The sequence below is a fragment of the Canis lupus genome, chromosome 26, assembly GCF_003254725.2.
Source record: "Canis lupus dingo isolate Sandy chromosome 26, ASM325472v2, whole genome shotgun sequence".
NCBI lineage: Eukaryota > Metazoa > Chordata > Mammalia > Carnivora > Canidae > Canis > Canis lupus.
In genome coordinates, this window is record NC_064268.1 from 9808333 (window position 1) to 9825376 (window position 17044).

Sequence of the window (17044 nt, forward strand, 5' to 3'; positions counted from 1 at the left end):
ATCCAGTTTGTTCCCTATTAAGAGTCTCTGATGGTTTGCCTCTTTCTCTGTTTTTATTTTACCTTATTTTTCCTTCCCTTCCCCTATGTTCATCAGTTTTGTTTCTTGAATTCCACATATCAGTGAAATCATATGGTATTTGTCTTTCTCTGGCTGACTTATTTTACTTAGCACAATATCCTCTATTTCCATCCATGTTGTTGCAAATGGCAAGATTTTACTCTTTTTGATGGCTGAGTAATATTCCTTATATATGTATGTATATATACATACATACACACACACACACGCACTCACACACCCCACATCTTCATCCATTCATCAGTTGATGCACATGTGGGCTCTTTCCATATTTTGGCTATTGTGGACATTGCTGCTTATAAACATTGGGGTACCCCTTCGAATCATTATTTTGTTTTTTTTTTTAATTTTTTATTTATTTATGATAGTCACAGAGAGAGAGAGAGAGAGAGGCAGAGACAGGCAGAGAGAGAAGCAGGCTCCATGCACCGGGAGCCCGACGTGGGATTCGATCCCGGGTCTCCAGGATCGCGCCCTGGGCCAAAGGCAGGCGCTAAACTGCTGTGCCACCCAGGGTTCCCCAAATCACTATTTTGTATCCTTTGGATACTTAGTAGTGCCATTGCTGGGTCATAGAGTAGCTCAATTTTTAACTTTTTGAGGAACCTCCAAACTGTTATCTAGACTGGTGGTACCAGTTTGCCTTCCCACCAGCAGTATAAGAGGTTTCCCCTTTTTGATCCTCATCAACATTTGTTGTTTCCTGAGTTGTTAATTTGAGCCATTCTGACTGGTGGGAGGTGCTATCTCACTGTGGTTTTGATTTGTATTTCCCTGGTGATTCTTAGTCTGCCAGGTCTACCAGTTCCTCTTCTTATATAATTAATTTCCTGATAAATTTTTTCCCACCAAATATATATTCAAGAAGATTAAGTATTACAAAGAGGAAGACAGTTTTTTAAAAGATTTTATTTATTTATTTATTTATTTATTTATTTATTTATTTATTTATGAGAGAACACACAGAGAGAGAGGCAGAGACATAGGCAAAAGGAGAAGCAAGCTCCTTGTGGGGAGCCTGATGAGGGACTCAATCCCAGGACTCCCGGATCATGACCTGAGCCAAAAGTCAGTGCTCAACCACTGAGCCATCCAGGAGTCCCTGAGATGGTTTAATCTAGTTAAATTTAGGTGAAATCTTTGTAAAGCATAAACTAGGTCTTCATTTCAGAGATAGATTCTAAATAGGAATTTCTGTGGTTTATAACTTGTGGAGATTGAGAGGGATAAGATTGTGGGATAAGCAGGAAATCCCCTATAATGGCCTAATTTGCTAATATGATATGTAATAAAGGAAAATAATGGTAACCTGGAATGATATTTATTGCACATTTTGTGCTGAGCAGAAGTCTAAAAGTTTTCCATACTAGTAATCCTCAAGATAACCGTGCAAGATATTTTTGATGTATTCAGTTTATGGTTGAAAAAGACTGATGCAAAATGAGTGGGAAATATCAGAAAGGGAGACAGAACATGAGAAACTCCTAACTCTGGGAAATGAACTAGGGGTGGTGGAAGGGGAGGTGGGCCGGGGGTGGGGGTGACTGGGTGACGGGCATTGAGGGGGTCACTTGATGGGATGAGCACTGGGTGTAATTCTATATGTTGGCAAATTGGACACCAATAAAAAATAAATTAAAAAAAAGAAATCTGCAAAAAAAAAAAAGAAAAGAAAAGAAAAGAAAAAGACTGATGCTCATAGGATAAAAATAAGTGATCCAGACTCAAAGTTAAGAAAGATGAGTAGATAGCAATCTGACAACAAAACGAAATAAAAGGCATCTGAATAGGCAAAGAAGTCAAACTCTCACTCTTTGCAGATGACCTGAAACTCTATATGGAAAACCCAAAAGACTCTACCTCAAAATTGCTAAAACTCACACAGGAATTTAGCAAAATGACAGGATACAAAATCAATGCACAGAAATCAGGAAATGATTTCAAATGTTAGTGACATTAAAACAACAAATGGGGATCCCTGGGTGGCACAGCGGTTTGGCGCCTGCCTTTGGCCCAGGGCGCGATCCTGGAGACCCGGGATTGAGTCCCACATCGGGCTCCCGGTGCATGGAGCCTGATTCTCCCTCTGCCTGTGTCTCTGCGCCTCTCTCTCTCTCTGTGACTATCATAAATAAATAAAAATTAAAAAAAAAACAACAAATGTTAGCGAGTATGTGGAAGAAAGGGGAGCCTTCTTATGCTGTTGGTGGGAATGCAAGCTGGTACAGCCACTCCAGATAACAATATGGAGGTTTCTCAAGAAGTTAAAGATAGAGTGACCCTAAGACCCAGCAATTGCACTACTGGATATTTACCCCAAAGATACAGATGTAGTGAAATGAAGGGACACCTGCACACCAATGTTCATAGCAGTAATGTCCATAATGACCAAACTGTGGATGGAGCCAAGATTTCCTTTGACAGATGAATGGATAAAGAAGATGTGGTATGTACATACAAGGTAATATAATTCAGCCACCAGAAAGGATAAATACCTACCATTTACATCAGTGTAGACGGAACTGTAGAGTATTATGATTAAGTGAAATAAGTCATTTGGAGAAAGACAATTAAATGGTTTTGCTCATATGCAGAATATAAGAAATAGTGAAAGGGACCATAGGGAAGGATGGGAACCTGAATGGGGAAAAATCAGAGAGGAAGACAAACCATAAGAGATTCTTAACTCTGGGAAACTAACTGGGGGTTGGTGAAGGGGAGGTGAGTGGGGGATAGGGTAACTAAATGACAGGCATTTAGGAGGGCACATGATGTGATGAGCACTGAGTGTTATATGCAACTGATGAGTTATTGAAAACTGCATCTGAAACTAATGATGTACTACACGTTGGCAAGTTGAATTTAAATAAAAAAAATAAATTACATTTTTTTAAAGATTTTATTTATTTATTCATGAGAGACACACACACACAGAGAGGCAGAGACACAGGCAGAGGGAGAAGCAGGCTCCATGCAGGGAGCCCGACCTGGGATCACGCCCTGGGCCGAAGGCAGGTGCCAAACCGCTGAGCCACCCAGGCATCCCATAAATTACATTTCTATATACTAACAATGAGACAGAATAGAAATTAAGGAATCAGTCCCATTTACAACTGCACCAAAAACCAAAAGATACCTAGGAATAAACCTAACTAAAGAGGTAAGGATCTGTACTCTGAAGACTATGAAGCACTCATGAAAAAAGTTGAGGAAGGCACAAAGAAGTAGAAAAACATTACATGCTCATGGATTGAAAGAACAAATATTGTTAAAATATCTATGCTTCCCAGAGCAATCTATACATTCAATGCAAATCCTATCAAAATAACACCAGCATTTTTCAGAGAGCTCGAACAAATAATCCTAATATTTGTATGGAACCAGAAAAGCCCCCATATAGCCTAAGGAACATTTAAAAAGAAAACCAAATCTGGGATGCCTGGGTGGCTCAGTGGCTGGGCATCTGCCTTCAGCTCAGGAAGTGATCCTGGGGTCTTGGGATCGAGTCCTGTATTGGGCTTCCTGCAAGGAGCCTGCTTCTCCCTCTGCCTATATCTCTGCCTCTCTCTCTGTGTCTCTCATGAATAAATAAATTAAATCTTAAAAAGAAAAAGGAAAAGAAAACCAAAGCTGGTGACCTCACAATTCTGGACAATTCTGGACTTCAAGCTGTATTACACAGCTGTAATCATCGAGACAGTATTGTACTGGCACAAAAACAGACACACAGGGAGATGGCAAAGACGGAGGAAGAGTAGGGGTCCTCAACTCACCTGGTCCCACCAACTTACCTAGGTAACTTTCAAATCATCCTGAACATCTACCAATTCGACCTGAGATTTAGCGAGAACAGCTGGAACGCTACAGAGAGAAGGGTTTTTGCCTTTAGCAAGGTATTAAAGCGGAAAAAAGTAAAAAAAGAATCAAGTGGGGGAGGGGCACCGCAAGGAGCCAGGCTAAAGCCAGGGCAGCGAAAACCTCCAAACCGGAAAGCCCAGCACCAAAGAAGTGGGAACTTTAAAAATCCGCACCACATTCTTCCCAGACGGAAAAGTGCTTAGAGAAATCGGGGAGAATTGCAGGAGGGGCAGTGAAGCCTCCAGTTTACCGGAGTCACTAATAGAGGAAGTGTGCCCTGAGGAGAGTGCACCACAAACCGTGGACTGATCTTGGTAAAGGGCTGGAGCATGCAGCTTGGGGAGTATTTGGGAGAAGCCAGTCAGTTAGGCGGGCCAGCTCTGGATGGAAGTGTCTGTGCCCTGCTGCCTTTGGGAGCTGCATACCCCGGGAGCGCGATTCCAGCAGCACAGGGCCCCGGATCCCAGGGCACTGAGTGGACAAAGCCCACAATCCTGCAATCCCCCAGGACTGGCAGAAGCGGGAAGGGCACAGGACAGCAAGGACTCTCCTTCCGTTGGGTGCCCCCAAGCTGTGCAGATTAGCGCACCCGCACAGAAGGAGCCTCTAGGCTAGTGCAGGCTGGGAGACTGCATTAGTTACTGCGGGGAGAGGGCGGGGGAGGGGGCTGACTCCAGAGCTGGAGACCTGGCCTCCGCCATTGTTATTGTTCCTCCTTGTGCCTGGGAGAGGCAGGCCACCAGGGAACAAAAGCCTCACAGGATAAAGCTCAAACTGAGCCCCATACCTGGCAGGAGGCAGAGTCCACCCACCACAGACACCTGAGAATCAGCACAGCAGACCTCTCCCCCAGAAGACCAGCTGGAAGAACAGAAGAGCAAGTTCTTGACCAAGCAGTGCTGGAAAGCTCCAGGGGCAGTAAAGGGATTTATAGTATATAGAAGTAGAGGGTACCTCTCCTTCCCACCCCTTTTTCCAGTACAACTCATTATATCAGACTAAAAATTTCCAGTATTTTTTTCTCTTTTCCCACCTTAACTACAATATTTTACCACCTCTTCATTTTTAAGTTTCTTCCTTTTGAGTTTCATATTTCTACAATTACATGTCATATATATTTTTCACTTCTAGATTCCCTTCAACATACTCAATTTAATTTTGGGAGATACACGAGATATGTTTTTTTTGGTTTTGTGTTTTTTGTTTTCTCTGCCTCGTTTTCTTCTACAACGGCAGAAGTTAATACCTTCTAAAACATGACCAGCATGCAACCAGAACCAACTGGTTTACCATGCTGGTTCATTCTGTGAGATTACATTCTCTCTTCATTCCCATTCTGACCCCTCCTTTTATCTCATTTATGTTGGTGGTCAATGTGGGGCTTTCTGCAAGTATTGCTGATTTATATAAATGTGGGACTGAGCATCTTCTAACATACAGAACTTTATACTCAGAAACAAGAGGATCACCCTCTAGGACCCTCAGACTACATTCTCCCTCTACTACAACTTCTTTACCACCACCATCTCCCAGTCCCATCCCCCCTTTTTCTTCTTCTCTTTTTTTTCCATCTTAACTTTTGCTATTTTTCTCTTCTTTTTTTCTTTTTTCTTTCTCTTTTTCTTCTTCTTTGGGATTCTTAGCCTTTTATTTTTTACTACTTTGTTTTAAAATTTATTTTTCACTTTAGTGGTCCTTTTGTTTTATTTTGTTCTGATCTTTGTTTCATTTTCTGGTCTCTGACCTTGTCAGAATCATCTAGGGTGAAATTTACTTAGGTTGTGGTTGATATTCTTGATTCAGCCTGCTCATACAGCCACTCTGCACTGAGCAAAATGACTAGAAGGAAGAATCCATCACAAAAGAAAGAATCAGAAATAGTACTCTCTGCTACAGAGTTACAGAATATGGATTACAATTCGATGTTAAAAAGCCAATTCAGAAGCACAATTATAAAGCTACTGGTGGCTCTGGAAAAAAAAAAGCAGAAAGGATTCAAGAGACTTTATGACTGCAGAATTTAGATCTAATCAGGCTATAATTAAAAATCAATGAAATGAGATGCAATCCAAACTGGAGGTCCTAATGATGAGGGTTAATGAGGTGGAAGAAAGAGTGAGCAACATAGAAGACAAGTTGATGGCAAGGAAGGAAGCTGAGGAAAAAAGAGAAAAACACTTAAAAGGCCATGAGGAAAGGTTAAGGGAAATAAACGATAGCCTCAGAAGGAAGAATCTACGTATAATTGGGGTTCTAGAAAACGCCAAGAGGGAGAGAGGGCCAGAAAGCATATTTGAACAAATAATAGCTGAGAACTTTCCTAATTTGGGGGAGGGAAACAGGCATTCAGATCCAGGAGATAGAGAGGATCCCCCAAATCAATAAAAACCATTCAACACCTCGACATTTAATAGTGAAACTTGCAAATTCCAAAGATAAAGAGAAAATCCTTAAAGCAGTGAGAGACAAGAGATTCTTAATTATATGGGGAGAAATATTAGATTAACAGCAGACCTCACCACAGAGACTTGGAAGGCCAGAAAGGGCTGGCAGGATATAATCCGGGTACTAAATCAGAAGAACATGCAGCCAAGATTACTATATCCAGCAAGGCTCTCATTCAGTATAGAAGGAAAGATAAAGAGCTCCCAAGATAGGCAGAAACTGAAAGAATATGTGACCTCCAAACCAGCTCTGCAAGAAATATTAAGGGGACCCTGTAAAAGAAAGAGGGAGCCCAAAGAAATAATCCACAAAAACAAGGACTGTATAGGTATTACGATGACATTAAATTCATATGTTTCAATAGTTACTCTGAATGTGAATGGGCTAAATGATCCCATCAAAGGACATAGGGTTTTGGACTGGATAAAAAAGCAAGACCCATATATTTGCTGTCTACAAGAGACTCATTTTAGACCTAAGGACATCTTAAGCCTGAAAATGAAAGGTTTGAGAACTATTTACCATTCAAATGGTCCTAAAAAGAAAGCTGGGGTAGCAATCCTCATATCAGATAGATTAAAGTTTATCCCAAAGACTAGTAAGAGAGGAAGAGGGATAGTATATCATACTTAAAGCGTCTATCCAGCAAGAAGAACTTACAATCATGATTATTTATGCCCCTATTGTGGGAGCTATAAAGTATATTAATCAATTAATAACCAAAGTAAACACATACTTAGAAAATAATACAATAATAATAGAAGACTTAAACACGGCACTTTCTGTAAATGACAGATCTTCTAAGCACAACATCACCAAAGAAACAAGGGCCTTAAATAATACACTGGACCAGATGGATTTCATATATATATATATATATACACACACACACACACACACACACACACACAGAACTTTCCATCTGAACGCACCTGAATGCACATTCTTCTCAAGTGCACATGGAACTTTCCCAGAATAGACCACATACTGGGTCACAAATCAGGTCTCAACAGATATCAAAAGATTGGGATTGTCCCCCTGCATATTATCAGACCACAATGCTTTGAAACGAGAACTCAATCACAAGAAATTTGGAAGAAACTCAAACACGTGGAGGTTAAAGACCACCCTACTAAAAGATGAATGGGCCAACCAGGAAATTAGATAAGAAACAACAAGATTCATGGAAACTAATGAAAATGAAGACACAATTGTTCAAAATCTTTGGGATACAGCAAAAGCAGTCCTAAGAGGGAAATACATTGCAATACAAGGATCCCTCAAAAAATTGGAAAAAACTCAAATGCACAAGTTAACCTTGCACCTAAAGAACTGGAGAAAGAACAGCATATAAAACCTACACCAAGCAGAAGAAGAGAGATAATAAAAATTTGAGCAGAACTCAATGAAATAGAGAACAGAAGAACTGTAGAACAGATCAACAAAACCAGGAGTTTGTTCTTTGAAATAATTAATAAGATAGATAAACCATTAGCCAGTCTTATTAAAAAGAAAAAAGACAAATTAATTAAATCATGAATGAAAGAGGAGAGATCACAACCAATACAAAGGAAATACAAATGATTTTAAAAACGTATTATGAGCAGCTATACACCAATAAATTAGGCAGTCTAGAAGAAATGGATGCATTTCTGGAAAACCATAAACTACCAAAACTGGAACTGGAAGAAATAGAAAACCTGCACAGGCCAATAACCAGGAAGGAAATTGAAGCAGTCGTCAAAAACCTCCCAAGACACATAAGTATAGGGCCAGATGGCTTCCCTGGGGGAATTCTATCAAACGTTTAAAGAAGAAACCATACCTATTCTACTAAAGCCTTTCCAAAGGATAGAAAGGGACAGAATACTTCCAAACTCGTTTTATGAGGCCAGCATCACCTTAATTCCAAATCCAGACAAAGACCCCACCAAAAAGGAAAATTATAGACCAATATCCCTGATGAACACAGATGCAAAAACTCTCAACAAGATACTAGCCAATAGGATCCAACAGTACATTAAGAAGATTATTCATCATGACCAAGTGGGATTTATCCCCAGGAAGCAAGTTCAACATTCCTAAAACAATCAACGGAATGGATCACATCAACAAGAGAAAAAACAAGAACCATATGATCCCCTCAATAAATACAGAGAAAGCATTTGAGAAAATACGGCATCCATTTCTGATTAAAACTCTTCAAAGTGTAGGGATAGAGGGAACATTCCTCGACATCTTAAAAGCCATCTACAAAAAGCCCACAGCAAATATAATCCTCAATGTGGAAAAACTGAGAGCCTTTCCCCTAAGATCAGGAATATGACAGGAATGTTCACTCTCACCATTGCTATTCAACATAGTACTAGAAGTCCTAGCCTCAGCAATCAGACAACAAAAAGAAATAAAAGGCATTCGAATTAGCAAAGGACAAGTCAAACTCTCCCTCTTCACAGATGACATGATACTGTATATAGAAAACCCAAAAGACTCCACTCCAAGATTGCTAGAACTCATACAGCAATTTGACAATGTGGCAGCATACAAAATCAATGCCCAGAAACCAGTGGCATTTCTATACACTAACAATGAGATTGAAGCAAGAGAAATTAAGGAGTCAATCCCATTTTCAATTGCACCCAAAAGCATAAGATACCTAGGAATAAACCTAATCAAAGAGGTAAAGGATCTATACCCTAAAAACTACAGAGCACTTCTCAAAGAAATGGAGGAAGACACAAAGACATGGAAAAATATTCCATGCTTATGGATTGGCAGAATTAATATTGTGAAAATGTCAATGTTACCCAGGGGAATTTGCACGTTTAATGCAATCCCTATCAAAATACCATAGACTTTCTTCAGAGAGTTAGAACAAATTATTTTAAGATTTGTGTGGAATCAAAAAAGACCCCGAATAGCCAGGGGAATTTTAAAAAAGAAAACCATATCTGGGGGCATCACAATGCCAGATTTCAGGTTGTACTACAAAGCTGTGGTCATCAAGACAGTGTGGTACTGGCACAAAAACAGACACATAGATCAGTGGAACAGAATAGAGAATACAGAAGTGGACCCTCAACTTTATGGTCAACTAATATTCGATAAAGGAGGAAAGACTATCCATTGGAAGAAAGACAGTCTCTTCAATAAATGGTGCTGGGAAAATTGGACATCCACATGCAGAAGAATGAAAATAGACCACTCTCTTGCACCATACAGAAAGATAAACTCAAAATGGATGAAAGATCTTAATGTGAGACAAGATTCCATCAAAATCCTAGAAGAGAACACAGGCAACACCCTTTTTGAACTCAGCCACAGTAACTTCTTGCAAGATACATCCACGAAGGCAAAAGAAACAAAAGCAAAAATGAACTATTGGGACTTCATCAAGATAAGAAGCTTTTGCAAAGCAAAAGGTACCGTCAGCAAAACTCAAAGACAACCTACAGAATGGGAGCAGATATTTGCAAATGACGTATCAGATAAAGGCCTAGTTTCCAAGATCTATAAAGAACTTATTAAACTCAACAGCAAAGAAACAAACAATCCAATCATGAAATGGGCAAAAGACATGAACAGAAATCTCACAGAGGAAGACATAGACATGGGCAACAAGCACATGAGGAAATTCTCCGCATCACTTGCCATCAGGGAAATACAAATCAAAACCACAATGAGATACCACCTCACACCAGTGAGAATGGGGAAAATTAACAAAGCAGGAAACCACAAATGTTGGAGAGGATGTGGAGAAAGGGGAACCCTCCTGCACTGTTGGTGGGAATGTGAACTGGTGCAGCCACTCTGGAAAACTGTGCGGAGGTTCCTCAAAGAGTTAAAGATAGACCTGCCCTATGACCCAGTAATTGCACTCTTGGGGATTTACCCCAAAGATACAGATGCAATGAAATGCCGGGACACCTGCACCCCGATGTTTCTAGCAGCAATGTCCACAATGGCCAAACTGTGGAAGGAGCCTCGGTGTCCATCGAAAGATGAATGGATAAAGAAGATGTGGTCTATGTATACAATGGAATATTACTCAGCCATTAGAAACAACAAATACCCACTATTTGTTTCGACGTGGATGGAACTGGAGGGTATTCTGCAGAGTGAAATATGTCAATCGGATAAGGACAAACGTTATATGTTCTCATTCATTTGAGGAATATAAAAAATAGTGAAAGGGAAGGGAGAAGAAATGTGTGGGAAATATCAGAAAGGGAGACAGAACATAAAAACTAACTCTGGGAAACGAACTAGGGGTGGTGGAAGGGGAGGTGGGCGGGGGGTGAGGGTGACTGGGTGACGGGCACTGAGGTGGGCACTTTACCGGATGAACACTGGGTGTTATTCTGTATGTTGGCAAATTGAACACCAATAAAAAATACATTTATTAAAGAGTAAAATCTTGCCATTTGCAACAATATGGATGGAAGTTGAGGGTATTGTGCTAAGCAAAATAAGTGAGCCAGAGAAAGACAAATACCATATGATTTCACTGATATGTGGAATTCAATAAACAAAACTGATGAACAGGAGGAGGGGCAAGATGGCGGAAGAGTAGGGTCCCCAAATCACCTGTCCTCACCAAATTACCTAGATAACCTTCAAATTATCCTGAAAATCTACGAATTCGGCCTGAGATTTAAAGAGAGAAAAGCTGGAATGCTACAGTGAGAAGAGTTTGCGCTTCTATCAAAGTAGGAAGACGGTGCGGGGGGCGGGGGGGTTAGAAATAAAGAAACAAAAGGCATCCAAGAGGGAGGGGCCCCGCGAGGAGCCGGGCTAAGGCCGGGGCGAGTGTCCCCAGGACAGGAGAGCCCCGACCTGGAGAAGCAGGAGCTTCACCGATCTTGCCGGGCGGAAAGGCCTCGCAGGGAGTTAGAGTAGGGCCCCAGGAGGGCGGGGATGCCCTCAGGCTCCCTGGGACACTAACAGACACCTGCGCCCCAGGGAGAGTGCGCCGAGCTCCCTAAGGGCTGCAGCGCGCCCGGCGGACCCGGGAGCAGCTCGGAGGGTCTCGGGCAGAGGAAGAGGCTCTGTGCGGAGGGGGCTGCGCGGCTCCGGGAGCGACTCAGAGGGGCTAAGGCGGCGGCTCCGCGGAGGGGGCTGCACCACCGGGAGCACGAATCCAACAGCGCAGGCCGGGAGCACAGGGCGCTGGGGACACAGCCCAGGATCCCGCCTCCCCTCGGGACAGGCAGAGGCCAGGAGGGCCCAGGACCGCAAGGACGCTACTGCCCCGAGCTGAGCAGATCAGCGGCCCTGCCCCCCAGAGCATCCAGGCCCTGCAGAGGGAGAGCTCTGTAGTTACTGCGGGGGCTGAAGCCAGGGCTCCAGAGCTGGCCCCGCCACTGGGGTTGTTCCTCCTGGGGCCTCACGGGGTAAACAACCCCCACTGAGCCCTGCACCAGGCAGGGGGCAGAGCAGCTCCCCCAAGGGCTAACTCTGAAAATCAGCACAACAGGCCCCTCCCCCAGAAGACCAGCTAGAGGAACAAGTTCCAGGGGAAGTCAAGGGACTTAAAGTACACAGAATCAGAAGATACATCCCCGTGTTTTTTTGTTTTTGTTTTTGTTTTTTGCTTTTTGATTTGTTTGCTTCCCCCACCCTTTTTTTCCTTTCTTTTTCTTTCTCTTTTTCTCTTCCTTTTTTCTTTTTTCTTTTTCTCTTTTCTTTCCTTCTTTCTCTCCTCTCTTTTTCTCCTTTTCCCAATACAACTTGTTTTTGGCCACTCTGCACTGAGCAAAATGACTAGAAGGAAAACCTCATCTCAAAAGAAAGAATCAGAAACAGCCCTCTCTCCCACAGAGTTACAAAATCTGGATTACAATTCAGTGTCAGAAAGCCAATTCAGAAGCACTATTATACAGCTACTGGTGGCTCTAGAAAAAAGCATAAAAGACTCAAGAGACTTCATGACTGCAGAATTTAGATCCAATCAGGCAGAAATTAAAAATCAATTGAATGAGATGCAATCCAAACTAGAAGTCCTAACGACGAGGGTTAACGAGGTGGAAGAATGAGTGAGTGACATAGAAGACAAGTTGATGGCAAAGAGGGAAACTGAGGAAAAAAGAGACAAACAATTAAAAGACCATGAAGATAAAGGAAAATAAATGACAGCCTGAGGAAGAAAAACCTACGTTTAATTGGGGTTCCCGAGGGCGCCGAAAGGGACAGAAGGCCAGAATATGTATTTGAACAAATCATAGCTGAAAACTTTCCTAATCTGGGAAGGGAAACAGGCATTCAGATCCAGGAAATAGAGAGATTCCCCCCCTAAAATCAATAAAAACCGTTCAACACCTCGACATTTAATAGTGAAGCTTGCAAATTCCAAAGATAAAGAGAAGATACTTAAAGCAGCAAGAGACAAGAAATCCCTGACTTTTATGGGGAGGAGTATTAGGGTAACAGCAGACCTCTCCACAGAGACCTGGCAGGCCAGAAAGGGCTGGCAGGATATATTCAGGGTCCTAAATGAGAAGAACACGCAACCAAGAATACTTTATCCAGCAAGGCTCTCATTCAAAATGGAAGGAGAGATAAAGAGCTTCCAAGACAGGCAGCAACTAAAAGAATATGTGACCTCCAAACCAGCTCTGCAAGAAATTTTAAGGGGGACTCTTAAAATTCCCCTTTAAGAAGAAGTCCAGTGAAACAATCCACAAAAACAAGGACTGAATAGATATCATGATGACACTTAACTCATACCTTTCAATAGTAACTCTGAACGTGAACAGGCTTAATGACCCCATCAAAAGGCGCAGGGTTTCAGACTGGATAAAAAAGCAGGACCCATCTATTTGCTGACTACAAGAGACTCATTTTAGACAGAAGGACACCTACAGCCTGAAAATAAAAGGTTGGAGAACCATTTACCATTCAAATGGTCCTCAAAAGAAAGCAGGGGTAGCCATCCTTATATCAGATAAACTAAAATTTACCCCGAAGACTGTATTGAGAGATGAAGAGGGATACTATATCATACTTAAAGGATCTATCCAACAAGAGGACTTATCAATCCTCAATAAATATGCGCCGAATGTGGGAGCTGCCAAATATATAAATCAATTAATAACCAAAGTGAAGAAATACATAGATAATAATACACTTATACTTGGTGACTTCAATCTAGCTCTTTCTATACTCGATAGGTCTTCTAAGCACAACATCTCCAAAGAAACGAGAGCTTTAAATGATACACTGGACCTGATGGATTTCACAGATATCTACAGAACTTTACATCCAAACTCAACTGAATACACATTCTTCTCAAGTGCACATGGAACTTTCTCCAGAATACACCACATACTGGGTCACAAATCGGGTCTGAACCGATACCAAAAGATTGGGATCGTCCCCTGCATATTCTCAGACCATAATGCCTTGAAATTAGAACTAAATCACAACAAGAAGTTTGGAAGGACCTCAAACACGTGCAGGTTAAGGGCCATCCTGCTAAAAGATGAAAGGGTCAACCAGGAAATTAAGGAAGAATTAAAAAGATTCATGGAAACTAATGAGAATGAAGATACAATCGTTCAAAATCTTTGGGATGTAGCAAAAGCAGTCCTAAGGGGGAAATACATCGCAATACAAGCATCCATTCAAAAACTGGAAAGAACTCAAATACAAAAGCTAACCTTATACATAAAGGGGCTAGAGAAAAAACAGCAAATAGATCCTACACCCAGCAGAAGAGAGTTAATAAAGATTCGAACAGAACTCAATGAAATCGAGACCAGAAGAACTGTGGAACAGATCAACAAAACCAGGAGCTGGTTCTTTGAAAGAATTAATAGGATAGATAAACCATTAGCCAGCCTTATTAAAAAGAAGAGAAAGAAGACTCAAATTAATAAAATCATGAATGAGAAAGGAGAGATCACTACCAACACCAAGGAAATACAAACGATTTTAAAAACATATTATGAACAGCTATACGCCAATAAATTAGGCAATCTAGAAGAAATGGACGCATTTCTACCAAAAAGCCACAAACTACCAAAACTGGAACAGGAAGAAATAGAAAACCTGAACAGGCCAATAACCAGGGAGGAAATTGAAGCAGTCATTAAAAACCTCCCAAGACACAAAAGTCCAGGGCCAGATGGCTTCCCAGGGGAATTCTATCAAACGTTTAAAGAAGAAACCATGCCTATTCTACTAAAGCTGTTTGGAAAAATAGAAAGAGATGGAGTACTTCCAAATTCGTTCTATGAGGCCAGCATCACCTTAATTCCAAAACCAGACAAAGACCCCACCAAAAAGGAGAATTACAGACCAATATCCCTGATGAACACAGATGCAAAAACTCTCAACAAGATACTAGCCAATAGGATCCAACAGTACATTAAGAAAATTATTCACCATGACCAAGTAGGATTTATCCCAGGGACACAAGGCTGGTCCAACACTTGTAAAACAATCAATGTGATTCATCATATCAGCAAGAGAAAAACCAAGAACCATATGATCCTCTCATTAGATGCAGAGAAAGCTTTTGACAAAATACAGCATCCATTCCTGATCAAAACTCTTCAGAGTGTAGGGATAGAGGGAACATTCCTCGACATCTTAAAAGCCATCTATGAAAAGCCCACAGCAAATATCATTCTCAATGGGGAAGCACTGGGAGCCTTTCCCCTAAGATCAGGAACAAGAAAGGGATGTCCACTCTCACCACTGCTATTCAACATAGTACTGGAAGTCCTAGCCTCAGCAATCAGACAACAAAAAGACATTAAAGGCATTCAAAGTGGCAAAGAAGAAGTCAAACTCTCCCTTTTCGCCGATGACATGATACTCTACATAGAAAACCCAAAAGCCTCCACCCCAAGATTGCTAGAACTCATACAGCAATTTGACAATGTGGCAGCATACAAAATCAATGCCCAGAAACCAGTGGCAATTCTATACACTAACAATGAGACTGAAGAAAGAGAAATTAAGGAGTCAATCCCATTTACAATTGCACCCAAAAGCATAAGATACCTAGGAATAAACCTAAAGAGGTAAAGGATCTATATCCTAAAAATTATAGAACACTTCTGAAGGAAATTGAGGAAGACACAAAGACATGGAAAAATATTCCATGCTTATGGATTGGCAGAATTAATATTGTGAAAATGTCAATGTTACCCAGGGGAATTTGCACGTTTAATGCAATCTCTATCAAAATACCATGGACTTTCTTCAGAGAGTTGGAACAAATTATTTTAAGATTGTGTGGAATCAGAAAAGACTCCGAATAGCCAGGGGAATTTTAAAAAAGAAAACCATATCTGGGGGCATCACAATGCCAGATTTCAGGTTGTACTACAAAGCTGTGGTCATCAAGACAGTGTGGTACTGGCACAAAAACAGACACATAGATCAGTGGAACAGAATAGAGAATACAGAAGTGGACCCTCAACTTTACGGTCAACTAATATTTGATAAAGGAGGAAAGACTATCCATTGGAAGAAAGACAGTCTCTTCAATAAATGGTGCTGGGAAAATTGGACATCCACATGCAGAAGAATGAAAATAGACCACTCTCTTGCACCATACAGAAAGATAAACTCAAAATGGATGAAAGATCTTAATGTGAGACAAGATTCCATCCAAATCCTAGAGGAGAACACAGGCAACACCCTTTTTGAACTCAGCCACAGTAACTTCTTGCAAGATACATCCACGAAGGCAAGAGAAACAAAAGCAAAAATGAACTATTGGGACTTCATCAAGATAAGAAGCTTTTGCACAGCAAAGGATACAGTCAGCAAAACTCAAAGACAACCTACAGAATGGGAGAAGAGATTTGCAAATGACGTATCAGATAAAGGCCTAGTTTCCAAGATCTATAAAGAACTTATTAAACTCAACAGCAAAGAAACAAACAATCCAATCATGAAATGGGCAAAAGACATGAAGAGAAATCTCACAGAGGAAGACATAGACATGGCCAACATGCACATGAGTAAATGCTCCGCGTCACTTGCCATCAGGGAAATACAAATCAAAACCACAATGAGATACCACCTCACACCAGTGAGAATGGGGAAAATTAACAAGGCAGGAAACCACAAATGTTGGAGAGGATGCGGAGAAAAGGGAACCCTCTTACACTGTTGGTGGGACTGTGAACTGGTACAGCCACTCTGGAAAACTGTATGGAGGTTCCTCAAAGAGTTAAAAATAGACCTGCCCTATGACCCAGCAATTGCACTCTTGGGGATTTACCCCAAAGATACAGATGCAATGAAACGCCAGGACACCTGCACCCCAATGTTTATAGCAGCAATGTCCACAATAGCCAAACTGTGGAAGGAGCCTCGGTGTCCATCGAAAGATGAATGGATAAAGAAGATGTGGTTTATGTGTACAATGGAATATTACTCAGCCATTAGAAACGACAAATACCCACCATTTGCTTCAACGTGGATGGAACTGGAGGGTATTATGCTGAGTGAAGTAAGTCAATTGGAGAAGGACAAACATTATATGTTCTCATTCATTTGGGGAATATAAAAAATAGTGAAAGGGAATATAAGGGAAGGGAGAAGAAATGTGTGGGAAATATCAGAAAGGGAGACAGAACATAAAGACTCCTAACTTTGGGAAACGAACTAGGGGTGGTGGAAGGGGAGGAGGGCGGGGGGG

The 17044-nt window shown here is 41.3% G+C and overlaps 1 protein-coding gene across 1 annotated transcript in view; it reads right to left on the reverse strand.

The window, feature by feature from the left end:
• TMEM116 (transmembrane protein 116) overlaps nt 1-17044 on the reverse strand; it is a 138400-nt gene that overhangs the window by 5688 nt on the left and 115668 nt on the right. Inside the window, exon 12 of the mRNA XM_049101821.1 lies at nt 3873-3942. Within this exon, the coding sequence (XP_048957778.1) occupies nt 3902-3942 (41 nt within the window). The 3' untranslated portion in view covers nt 3873-3901. The remainder of the gene's footprint in view (nt 1-3872; nt 3943-17044) is intronic.